This window comes from Prinia subflava, chromosome 2, assembly GCF_021018805.1.
Source record: "Prinia subflava isolate CZ2003 ecotype Zambia chromosome 2, Cam_Psub_1.2, whole genome shotgun sequence".
NCBI lineage: Eukaryota > Metazoa > Chordata > Aves > Passeriformes > Cisticolidae > Prinia > Prinia subflava.
Genome location: NC_086248.1, coordinates 76,983,896 through 76,997,306, shown reverse-complemented (window position 1 = coordinate 76,997,306; position 13,411 = coordinate 76,983,896). Strand labels below are relative to the sequence as shown.

The window sequence follows — 13,411 nt, the reverse complement described above, 5'->3', positions numbered from 1 at the left end:
AGTAAAATACAACTACATGACTGTGTAGTGCTTGTATAAAACAATTAGAAAACAAATTTCTTTTAAAATAAAAAATTATAAACTGAAGATGTTTGCTGGTATCAAAAATGGACTCTTGAACATTCTTGGCAGATCTAAGGTAAAGACTTCACATTCTCTTCTTCCTCCCCCTTTCCTTTTTTTTCCTTCAGCTAAAAAAATATATTCTTTGAAGAATCTATTAAACACAGCAGGGAGAAGGAAAGAGACAAGGGAAGAAAAGGATTCAAAGAATATTCTCCTGAGTTCCTTAGGAGCTTAATACAATTTTATGAATCTTGTAGAAAAAGAAGAAATAACATATTCATACATTTGGAAAAGAACAAACAAACTCAAAAAAAGGAAAGGAACATGAACACAAGGTAACAGTATCCTATTTCTTGATCAGCAGCTAGAATCCAAATGAATGTTTACTCTTCTGTATCATATTTTGAAAGGCCAAGAATATTGTTCAACATGCTAAGAAAAATAATCACTTTCATCAGAAATATTTTTTAACGTATTTTAGTATTAGTGTTAATGCTTTAAATCTTAGATGAATACTACCTGCACTGCAAACATGCATAATGTATTTTCTAGAAAACAGGAAGCTCAGACAAAGTGCGATCAAAACCATAAATATCTCTGAAAACAGGGGGTCATTACAAGGCACCAGGATACCCAGCAAAGTGGAAGATAGATCATATGAAATACATTTTTCATACACATACAGATTATCTGAGATAATCAGAAAAGACAGTAAAGTGTTGAGAAAAGAGCTCTTTCCAGTGAAATTCATTCTCATGACAGCAGACATTTCCAGAACTGTTTTATTCTTGAAAAAATAAAAACAAACCCCTCTGAATATTCACTATTAGATCTCCTTCCCGTGATGAAAAGCATTATAAATCCTACCTCACACTGAGAGCCTCATTAAAGACATTCCATGACTACCTCTTGGATGTGAGGCTATCACTCAGGAAGTGCAGGATAATTAGATTGGATGAGTCTAGGCTCTGAAGCCAAGCACATACACCTGCATTTACATCCTGTTGGTTTTGATGGGATTAGTGACATGCAGCAAGATAAACACAGGTTTAACTACTTACTTAGATGAGGTCACAGTTTGGTTCTAAATGTTCTACAGAACTCAAACCACCATAGAGACCCTATCGTCACAACAAGGACACCTCTACAGAAATATTTTATTCCTTGCTATTATAAACACATTTTATTACATGAAAGATATCAGAGAAGAACAAAAAAATTCTCAAGAAATTCAATTTCTTTGTCCTTGATAGGGAAATGCACTACAAACAGAGCAGAAATTGTCAAATGGTCAACTAATATTTGTATATTCTCCCTATTCTTAGCTACAGAAACTGGAATACTTTAACTTTGAGAGACAAAAAACCCAGCAAAAATGTCTCCACTTTTGGTACCCGGATTTTTAAACAAGAAACACAAAAAGCAGGGGTGCAGGGAATGTTACATTTTATACTTCTGTACCTTGACACATTACAGATGTTCAAGACCAGCTACTATTCAGTCTTGCCTTCTGTTTTTTATTTCATCACTAGCAAAAATTCTTTTAATGCCTTCTGCTAGTTTAATGACTTATTAAGACAATACCTTACATCCCTGTTCATGTAATACAAATTTAATTTTAAAGACACAAGAAATGGCAGCAAGATTGAGAGGGACATGTAGGATGCTTTAAAATGTGTTTTGTTTCTCAGTTCTGACTTCCAGAAGATGGTGTTTCATTAACCAAAACATAATGCAAATACATATGTAGAGAGTTAGAAAGTCAAAAGTACAATAATTTACAAGGATCTAATGCATGAATAAATTAATTTTTGAAACCAAGTTTTCACAGCTTGCCAATGCTACTAAATAATGAATGTACCACTTCTTGGACAGCAAATGGCGTATTTTGAAACAGTCCTTCTTACTGCTGAAGGAAATGAGGTCTTGAATGCATGGCACACTACATGCTTTTCACAAGCACTACTTTGTTTTCAGGTTTAGGTAATCATAACTCCACTTAACATTTCACCCTCTTACTGTGCCAAGGTTTATGCCATGTAAAATCAATAAAGCAACCCAAAATATCTGAGTAGCTGAAGAAGACACTTAGCATACCGACACATAGAGCACTTTGTCTTTAAAGCATGAAACAGGGGTTGTAATAAGATAATTCATAAGATCTGTGGCACAAAAATTAAATAAAAAGAAAAGTACTATGGATTGCCTCAAGCCAGAATCACCTAATAGCATTAAAAGAGAAAGGAATTACCATTAGAGTCTATGAGATACTCTAAGCACCCCTCAAGGGCCTGTACATGCTTCACTTGCTTTATGTGAAGCCTTGCATCCCTTAGAGTACAATTTTGTTAATCAGTTTTCAAGGTCACAGCTGAATGCAAGAGGGACAGGCTGTGCATCTGTAGGAGATACTTATTTCTGGAAAAGTCATAGTTCTATTTATGTGAAAATGATCTGCAGTTATGCAGTACATAAGTCTTAACCTGCAAACACTTACATCATAAAAAATACTCAAACCCACAAAATTGTTTGCATAATCAGAGTCTAAAGGGTCAAGGTGAGAGAAGTGCCTTTTTAATTAAAATTAATTTAGCAGATAGATGCATAAATGTGCCCTCACAAAACAATAATGACTATTTTGCCCGAAATTATGGATATATTTGAAGGGCAAAACAGAAAAAGATCCATTTCTCAAAATCTCAATGATAAGGGTCTTTAAAATGCTTTTTCTCTCTTGTTTTGGTATTTTACTTCAAAAACAAAATTAAATTACAAATGCATTGAACTGAATAAATGACTTTCTGAAGCTGTTTTATATTTATATAACCAGACTGAACCATATTGCAGCATCACTCTCACCACCTGCTTTCTGATCAGGACATGCTCTGACACCTTTTGAGGCACATATAGCAAAAGTGAATAAATATAACTCCTTTTGTCAGGAAATCCAATAAACTCCAGCAAGGTGAGAGAATCCATAGGGAGCAAAGGCACAGTCTTGCTCATGAGTACAGCTCAAGATTGACATCAGCATTGTCAGCCTGTTTCCAAAGAGGCTGGACACATTCATAGAGGTGACACCTGAGTGCAGTCATCTTTCCTGCACTGGGTATATCACTAGGCTGCTCCAGGTTTTCCTGGCAGCTGTTTGGCTGACACTGCCTTTAGTGGTTCCAGAGAACATACCTTATGGGAAGTGGTGTGACTGTTCTCTTTGTTGCTCCAAACAAAACAAAAAGAAAGAGTAATTTGTAAAATGCAAATGGAATTTGCATGCCAAAAGAGCACAGTCTGGTTCCTACTTTCACCAGAAATAGGGGGAGATTTGTCTCCTTCGTAAAGTGAAGTAAGAATAGCACGGGAGGAAAACATTTATAAATGTAATGACCTCTAATAACTGAAGATTGATTATAGAGAAAAAAGACAAAGAAAGAAACAAGTACGTATACACAAGAATGTATATATATGTGTAAATATATGTATGCAATATATATATAAATATGTATGAAAAATCAATAAAAAATCCATTTTGCTTAGTAAACACGTAGGAGTACACACTCTTAAAGGGAAACAAAACTGAAAGTGACTCAGAGGAGGGTTTTGTAAAAGTTTGCTGTGGTAGAAGACCTCTGAATTCTCTGCACAGAAAAGCAACAGTTACGCTAGCTCATGTATTCAGTAGAGTAGGTATCATTTTTCACCTATCTTACTATCCAGAAACACACATTTTCTCTACTATTTTACTCAATTTCACTACTACTGAACTCTTTCAGGAGCACGTCCACCATCACAGTCAAGCTTTAGAGATCAGCTGTAGGACTTATTTCCTCAGCAAGACAAAGTTATGTCAGTGGAATTGGAGAAATAATAAGAAAAAAAATCCAAACACTTTTGATGGACAAATGTACTTGTTTTCATCCTGCTTACTGCATGTCAATATACAGTGATATGGAATTACTTCAACATAAACTAAAACAAACATGTCAAGTGAAAATACAAGTCTTAGCACAGGAGTTTGTAGCAATATAAATAAGGTGTTTATGTTGGTATAATTTTTCTCGTAGTATTCTTACACTGACATGCCAGTGCAGTATCACTACCATTTACAAACCTGTACTGGGAAAATTTTTATTCCCGTAACTGTGCACATTTTCAACCATTTTCAAATGTCTGCACACAGCTTCCTTAAAATGTCACAGGTATTGACAGACCTTAACAGATTTTGATTGACTTTGATTATGATGTATTTCTTGTCATTTTCAAACCACACTGCAAATCAGCATCTTTTTGCATCAAGTTCATAACAGTTATGTATTAACAATTTAACTTGTCTTTTGTCTATTTTCCACTATGGGACTGAATTTACTTACTATTCCCCCGTCTGACCCTGCCCTGGATTTTCCCTCCATAAGGAAACTTTAATTGTGCTGGTAAGTTAGTTGATAAAGAACTTAGTGCATCACAGCACAATTTACACTAAAAATTTTACTATAATTTATCATTATACAACAATTATACTGTTATTGCAATAATTCACTATTTCAAAATAGCTATGTTTTTAAGTAAACATACAGTTAAGTTTACTAAATTGAGTTTTATACAAATACATTCATTCATCAGGACGAAGGAATTTCTCTGAATGTCTAAAAAATTTAGAACTCTATTGTTTCTCTTACAGAACAAAATAAATAACAGACTCTTTCTACAACTGCCTTCAGAAACTGTTTTGTCTTCAAAGGCAACCTTCAACGACCTTCAGAAGCAATCTTTTATCCAAAGAATTAATAAGAGGGAAGAGAACTATCAATGATCATGAGCTCCTAAGTTAAAAAGCAAAAAAAGCAATTCTAATTATTACATTCCATTACAGTTCCATCAAGACTGTAATGCACCAAGAGCTTTGTGTGCTCAGTGCAGACTGTCAACAGAAAATGTGTGAAATATTTTCCTTATACTGTTGTCAGTCAGTAGATTGCTATGAGAATTCATTCCACATGATGGTTTAGAGAGAAACATAGCAGTAGGCGTCCCTATTTATGATACATATACAAATGAATATATTTCTCCAACATATTCCTCAATCCCTCCCTTGTTTTCCCAAAAGTTTGTACCCATATGCCCCTGAATGTGATACGCACCAAAAATATGATTATAGAATTTGAGTAGTACCTTGCCCCAGACATCTAGTGAAAACAGTGTGTAAACACTTGCCATCAGATTCCATCAAAATATTTATTTTAATTATGCATGTCTGATAACAGAAATCTGCTAACGGAATTCTGAAATCTGGTAACAATTCCTATGGAGCTATTTGGCTGAGGAACTGAATGGCTCTCCAAGACATTACCCAGGACAACAGACCCTGTTCCAAATTAGATCATTAAGTGACTCTATGAAGTATCAAGTAACATTTCATAAAGTTCTCTACATATTATGACAGGTTCTCTGTCTTATGAATAGTCCTTCACGTACTTGATTTCAGAAATTATGTCCTGGTACATTTGCCTGATACAGCTATTTTCAATTATCCCCAAATTCCTGCAAATGAAATTATTCTGTGGTGTGCATATTTAGGTTTTTGCTGCTGGGCAGCTACATTCTTTCTTGGATATTTTCAGTCTTGTTTCTTTCTGCTGTAAAAGCCAACCACATCTTTCACAAACACTTTCACTTCCTTCCCCTAACTGAAGGGCAAGGTGAGCCAAACCTCTGGCTGCTCAGCAGAGAGCAACAGCTGAAGTTCTCCCCCAGACCATTCCCTCAATGCCTCAGCTGAGGCCTGAAAGGAACATCTCTGCGATTTGGTCACCCTGTTCCTTCAGACCTCAGGTCTCTGCTGAAGGGATGAGGTTTGCTAACGAGTATTGCCTGTGATGGTGCCTTTGCAATATAGATATCTCTCCAAAGACAACCCGACTGTGACCTCCAATAACAACTTGCATAGGTCACTACACTGCTATCAGATGGGGAAAATATTCAGCTGTTACTAACCTTGCCTGAAGCAAAACTATCCAGAGATGAAAATGCTTTTTCTTTTGTGTTAAAGAATTAATTTTAAAAAGAAAGAAAAGGAAGTCCAAAACAGTTGAACTGCAAACACCTATGGGAGAAAAGGCATGCTGTGGGCTTGCAAGTTTCAAGAGTCTCTTTGAACAATGTTTTAAAAACATTTGCTACTCTGCTTTTCTTGGACATTGCAAGTAAATTCTAACTTTAAAATTTAAATCTATGATTCTTGAACAAAATTACACTCATTAGCTATCATTTTTCATTGATTATATGCAAGTATTCATACTTAGGTTTCATCAGAATATTTTGGAACTGAGGTTCATGAAATCTTGGATATCTGACACACTAAAACTACTGATTCATCCAAAACCATTTAAATTTTTAAGTCTTTGTGTCTTGCAACATGAATAAAACACGTAAATGAAGAAATCTACAAAGACAGCTCACTGCATTAATCATCCCATAAATTAGAATGGCAGAGAGCATACAACATATAATATAGAGCCTGTTGACGTTATTCTGGAATCTACAGGCTTCAGGTGAAATGTCAAATGCAAAATGAAATTCATGACATTTATTTTGCCACATTTATTTTATCCACATGATATGGGTTATTTGTTTTATCCCATATAAGGAGACGCACATTATTGAAATAAATTCAAATCAGAAATGAAATTCACTTGTGACATACAAATTCTCACTCATGGCTGTTTCAAACACTCAGACATACTACACACCGTGTCGGCAAATGTAAAAAAAAAAAAAAAAAAATCAGCAGGCAGTCAATACATTCCTTTATTCCTTCCCATTTGTCCTTTCTGTCAATTGTACACTAACATATATGCCAAGCAAAGGAATAATATAGAAGAAACCTCCACGTCATAAAGAATGAAAGGTAGGCAGGCTTTATTCTCCTAGATGAAGAGAAATTCATGCTTTATGTCCAGCACAGGAGACAAGTGAGGTTGTACAAAACCCTCCTCCCTTGTCCCCTGCTGGCAAAGGATACGCACAGTGCACAGCTTTGCCAGTGCACTCGTGCTCCCAGATGTGTTGAAGCTGGAAGCTGTCCTACTGAGATGCAGCTGCATGCAGAACTGCACTGCTGTCCTGTCACTGCCATGGGGGGCTGCTGCATTCTAGTGATTGCAATTCAAGAGAAAGATTGAGGCAACTGAATTTCATGCACAAGGCACGTCTTCCAGTAGTCCATGGTTAAAATCTTTGAGTCTGAAATCTACAGTGTGCACCTCAGAGGAAATGAAGGTCACCTATTGGCATTTTAAGATTTGGTTCACATTTCAAAAGATCACCAGAATTGTCAACAAAAGGTTTTCTCTGCATGGTTTATCTTGTATCAGAACTCAAACATTACAGCTGTAACAAGAGTATTCTATAAGTTACCTTACTGGGGAAAAGAAAAAAAAAGCTCTAAATCAATTAGTAACAGTTCTTAGTTTTATATCTAATTTTCTGCTTTAAATAAGTGATTCTCAAGAAATCTCATTAATTTAAGGAACATTAGGGAATAAAACAGTAGACATTGTCCCTGATGGTCATAGGGCTTAAACAAATTAGATTTAATTCTTAGCACAATCTTTTTCCACTCCTCTTTGAACTACTCCAGGTATATAAAGGCAACAGAATTTAACAGAGATTTGGAGCAGAGACCACACTATCAAGATGGGACACAGAGAGGGAAAAAAGTACTTCAAAAAAGAATAGCTAAATATAGATTTAATAACTTACTTGGATTATAATGGCCCAAGAGGTAAATTTAGGTTCCTATGTCCCAGAAGCAAACAGAAATAGCAATTATAAGTCTAGAATAAGGTGCTATTTACTCTTCTGAAAACATCACATGGGTAATGTCTTTTAATGGACATGGTCTGCATTTTCATCTCAGAAAACAACAGAAAGTCCCTGGTAAAACTCGCTTCAAATAACAGCAAAATTGACCTAAATCAAATTTGTAGTACAGCTTCTTCACTAAGAAAATGTTAACAGTTCTCAAACAAATCACAGAATAATCTCAGTGGAAAGGGACTTACAAGAATCATTAAGCCCAACTTGTATGTGAATGGCCTGTACAGGGATCAAACCCACAGCACTGGCATTAGCACCATGTTCTAACCAATTGAGCTAATGGGTGGCTCTCTGTCAAAAGCTAAATTTTGCAAATTGTCTCTTCAGCTGTAGCAGTGAATTCCAATAACCAAGCAAAGATTCTGGAATTATTCGTAATGTAAAGGTTTTGAATACCATGGCTGACCTGCTACCTCCCTTATTTCTTGCCATAGTCGCTGCTATATTCCTTCCCTGATATTCTTTCCACTTTTTTTTTGAAACCCAGGCTGCATTAATACCATATATATTTTACAAGAAGAAAGAAAGACAAGGCAAATTATTTCAGATGTCCCTAAACAATATTTAAACTGTAATTGAAGAAATATTTTACTACAAAGCAATGTATAACATTAATGTAAAACACAGTACATGTAGGTCAATAAGGAACATGGCACACCTGTAGTAACAATAACATCATAAAGATCAAAATACAAAATATGAAATTAGAAAAATCCCAATCCCCATAATAAACTTGGGGAGATGGTCTTCTTTTGGCAAATAATATCCACAGATAAAAGTCACAACAGAAAATCATTCATACGTGTGATTCTGTATTGAGAAGCAAATGATTCTATCCCTTATCAATTTCAGAGCACTACCCCATTAAAAAAACAAAACAAAGAAATAAACAAAAAACCCCCCAACAACTCATCTGTCTCCATTCTGACTCTACAGTAAAGGAAATGAGCAAGCAGGAGTGATAGGAGAACATCATAAACTGCTGCTGGAGAAAAAAAACTTCTAACTTGTACTTTGACTTCAGAAAAAAACAAACCTGAAAAAGATGGCTGATTAAGAGCTAGTGAGAAGCTTAGGAGACCCAAAGTAATTCCACATAAACAAGATTAACAAACTGTTATTCCCAATAACATGCAGCCATCCATTCTTCATTGTCTGAAGAAGGAGAGAGCTGCCCATTGAATTTCCAGCAGGACTTCCTACAGTACATTCACATTTTTTCCCTCTCAGTACTGACCTTCTCCGTTTTTCTCCTGCCCATGGACTATCTAATGTGATCACAGTCTGAACTGATTTGCCTGAAGAGAACTATGACAAAGATATTACATCACAGTTACCCTTGAAGAATAACTAGCATATGAACTAATATCACCACTACAGAAGTTCTCACTTCCAACTCTAGATAAGAAAGTCCAAAGAGCAGAAAAGCATATAAAAAGATTCCGTTGTTTAAACAAAGCAAACCATTTCTTTGTTCAAGACTATGAAGCAGGGATTTATCAGATTAGAAGAAAAAAAAATCTGATAACACAACACCAAATACTTCTCTTTCTGGAGAATTCTTTCTACCCATTAAGTGACAGTATGTCCTATATATCTTTTACACTTATTTGTATCTGCTGAAAGCTAAAAATAATGGTGCCTTCAGGAATTGTACCCTACCGAGTTCGTGAAAGATGACGTGAGGCATTTTTGTTCTTCACATTTTATTTTTACACTGCTTAAAACTGCTGTTATTCCTGAGCCTGATTTATGGGCACCCTGGGGTACTCCTAACCCCTTTTGATGTTATTTCTATTGGAAACAGTTGACAAAAGCAGATCTTCCCTCGAGGACTGCACAGTTTTAGTATTTGTTTCAACTTCCAGCCATTTGCTCAACCTATTAAAGGTTCTTCAAAGACATAGAATAATGACCCATCACCTTGAACTCTACAGACAAAAAAAAATGCATAAAGGCTGCCAATTCACATAACTCTGCTGTAGATAAGAATACATTGGAAGGCATTACACTACATGGAATACTGCCTACGGATTTAGCATAGCCCTACAAGGGTGTTTGGCTTTCAATTATTTCACTGCAGTGGTCAGACCTGCATGAAAATATTTATATAAAATGTAAACCTAAGCCAAACTAAGTGTATCTAGTGTAAACTTAAGAATTAAAACTGGCAACAGACAAACATTAGATCCAGTTTGTATTTTTTCTATATAGCAGAATACATTACTGCTTTATATAAGAGTTTTATGAGCTAACCTTTCTAAAACTATACAAATGCTATGCCAAGAATCTTGGAACTTAATTACTCTTCCTGTGGTGGACTGACAATGAAAAATCAATGGAAACACCTGGAGATATGGTGTATGTTGCTGCAAACAAAAATATTTAAGAAAAATGCAAATAGTACCTCATTGTCATCTTTTCCTATTTGGTGTCTTGTTGTTGGTTTGGGGTTTTTTTCAAAGAAAAGGAAGAAAAATCTACTTTCAAGAACAGACACAAATTTCTTATTTTACATTAGTGAAGCTAATACAAAGCAATAGCTAATGTACCAAACACAGTAAATCCTCTTTTTCACATGAATGCTACAGAAGGATGAAGGTAGGTTTCATAAAATACTCTAAACTACCTGGTGCCCTAAATGCTACCTTCAACAGCATAAGCGTATTGGAAAGTAATTGCCAGCACAATCACCTAAACATTTAAATGAAGTAAAAAGATTATGGCCATTTATGTAATTTCTTGGAATTACACACAAATATTACAAGAATGTGAGGTTGGAGAAAGTAATTAGAAACTCAAAAAAAACCCGAGTAGAGATTTTTTTTAAGTAGCCCAAGATTTTACAATGACCTTTCCATAACTGATAAACGTTTTCATTGTACGATCTTGCTCTTTCCAATGGTCAAAACTTACATTTGACCATCCTTGCAACTAGTAAAAGACAAAATCAGAAATTAAATAACTTCTTGCACATTCTTAATTGGAAAATTATTTCATCCACCCAAAGATACAGGTGAAATTCTATTCTAACAGCTTGCAGGATTTGCCATACAAAAATAAAATAGTAAAATCATATCTTCGGTTTTGATATCACCTACAAACATCTAGTATTACACAAAAGTGCACGGGAGGCATTTATGGCTTAAAAAAATATAAATTCTGAAAAATAATCAGAATTTAATGTATTGCTACATTGTCAAAAATTTAGAGTTATAGAAATATGCATCAATATTTGGACATGATGAGACAGAAATTTCTTACATTTTGCTTCCTTTAATGTTACCCAAAAGGGGATTTCAGACAAATTTTTTTCCTTATGTTTTCTTGGTGTTTTGTGGTTTTGTTTTTGGTTTGGTGGTTTGTCTTTTTTTTTTTTTTTTTTTTTTTTAATTGTTGTTCTGTTTTATTGTTTAATTGAGAACTTAACAAGACCACAGTAAATTCTCACGAACAGACAACTTTTCCTGCAGTCCAGAAATATTTAGAATTCTTGAGAACCCTGTCGACACAGGTCCAAGAGATAGGTACCGTTTATCCCAAAAAGTTCAGCTAGTGAGCAAGTTTTACCTCTTTGTTGTACTTCATGTAGTTCAGTGAGCTCTTGCGAGACTCGCTGTGCCCCACACAGGAAATGCTGGGACATGAATAACCCTCTTCCATTCCATCTTACTGCTAGGGTAAAAAGTACTTTCACTGCAGATCTGCAGTGGTTGGAGGCTTTGGCTCCATGACTAACCCAAGCTGGCTATGACAAAGCACCAGGTTACTGAGCTCTGTGCAGGACATCTGTCAGTCGTTTCCATCTGGCTTTGGACTGAGGATCAGCCCTTGGCCCTCTTGTACTTAGCAGTACAGACATGTAATAGTCGTCTGCACTTCAGTAAGACAAATATTTCTCTTGCCCAGGGAATTTTTAGAAGGGACAGGAGAACCAGCCACTTATGGGTAGCTGAGCCTGCAGCCTTGCTGCAAAATGCTGATATACCTATCTGACAGAAACTGATATTTGGTCTTCATTTCATCTGTACCTAGGAGCCAGTTCTGTAAATATACCACAAAGGATGCTTCCAAAACCAGCTCTTTCCAGAAGACACGCCATATGAATCAGCACAGAGTTCAAGTGCCCTTTCCAATCTCTCCCTTCTGACCAACAACTACCATTTCACAATTCTTTTACACTTTCATGTAAAATATCTCCTAATCAGTAGATGAATGTGTTTTGGGTAATTCTTCACTACAATAGTAGCTGTCTTTTAGGGCAATTGGTTTTTAATCCATGCATTTGCAAGTAATGGATATTCTTGAATGTATGTGCCCAGATACCACATGCAAAGATGGATTACAGTATTTCAAACTACAATAAACACAAATGTGAGACCAGATGCATTTTACTTTGATTTATAGAACAAACACCAAGAAGCTAATTTCTTCAGGAACAGTCTGTCCCCCTCAAAAATCCAGCTCTTTCCTTGACTCTTGAATACATATTACCAGAAAATATCTACACACTTATGCCACTATCTTGAGCAGTTGAGGTTTTGGAGCTTAAGCAGTCAGATTTCCACCTGCCACATGACTAATGTACAAAAATATGAACTGCAATTTTACCAGCAAAACAAATAACACACCAGAAAACGTGACCCATTTTTCATCATGTTACCAGGGGAAAAAAACCCAGCCTTTAAAAAAGAAAATGAATAAAGAAAAAGAGGCTCCTTGGAAGTGGTTAGTACTACGAAGCACTGAGACTGTACATCTCTGACAATTTTTGTTGTACTTACCTAATATCTGTGCATGTTATACATGTGATACAGCGGCTGTTTGTTGTAACAAGGTTCAAAGCCACAGATGTTTCACTGTCAGCCGTTGGGTGTGCTCCACATTTAAAGTAAAACTCCTGAAATATTGAAGGAGAGATAAAGAGAAGATTACATACCTGCTGCTCATGTCCTTCCTTTATCTTTGGGTAAGTGACATTTGAGAGAACAGACAAATCACCACTGCCAACAGCGAACGAGGACAATCATTAGGAGAGGTTTACAAGGGATCCCTTGCAAAAATACCAGTCTAGGTGTGTATTTTGTTCAATGCCTTTCCTAGCAAAGAAGATATCAGTGTGACACATTCTGTGATCCTCTGAATTTATTAAAAAACAAACAAAAAAAACCCCACTTCATCTAGACTTTCTCTAAGTATAGGCAAAATAGTAATCGAATTCAATATGCATTAATATTGCCACTATCTTTTCTTGTTAAAGATATTACCATTTTCTGAACTCTACAACACAGAATTTTAGCTCTGGAATAGTGAAGTCTGTCCTTCCTTTTGTGACATTAGAAATCTTAAAGAAACAGTTTTACCATCATAATAAAGGAAAGCTCTACCTCTCTTGCACCCCACATTACATTTGCGAGTATACAGTGCTTGAATCAAGTTGCATTAGCCTCTTAAACTGCCTTCATTAGCA

At 35.7% G+C, this 13,411-nt stretch overlaps 1 protein-coding gene across 2 annotated transcripts in view; it reads right to left on the bottom strand.

The window, feature by feature from the left end:
• The window catches only part of PRKN (parkin RBR E3 ubiquitin protein ligase), a 685,495-nt gene that overhangs the window by 338,062 nt on the left and 334,022 nt on the right, over positions 1-13,411 (bottom strand). For both annotated transcript variants that reach the window (XM_063390620.1, XM_063390621.1), the window contains exon 6: positions 12,726-12,841. In XM_063390620.1, coding sequence (XP_063246690.1) covers positions 12,726-12,841 — 116 coding nt within the window. The remainder of the gene's footprint in view (positions 1-12,725; positions 12,842-13,411) is intronic.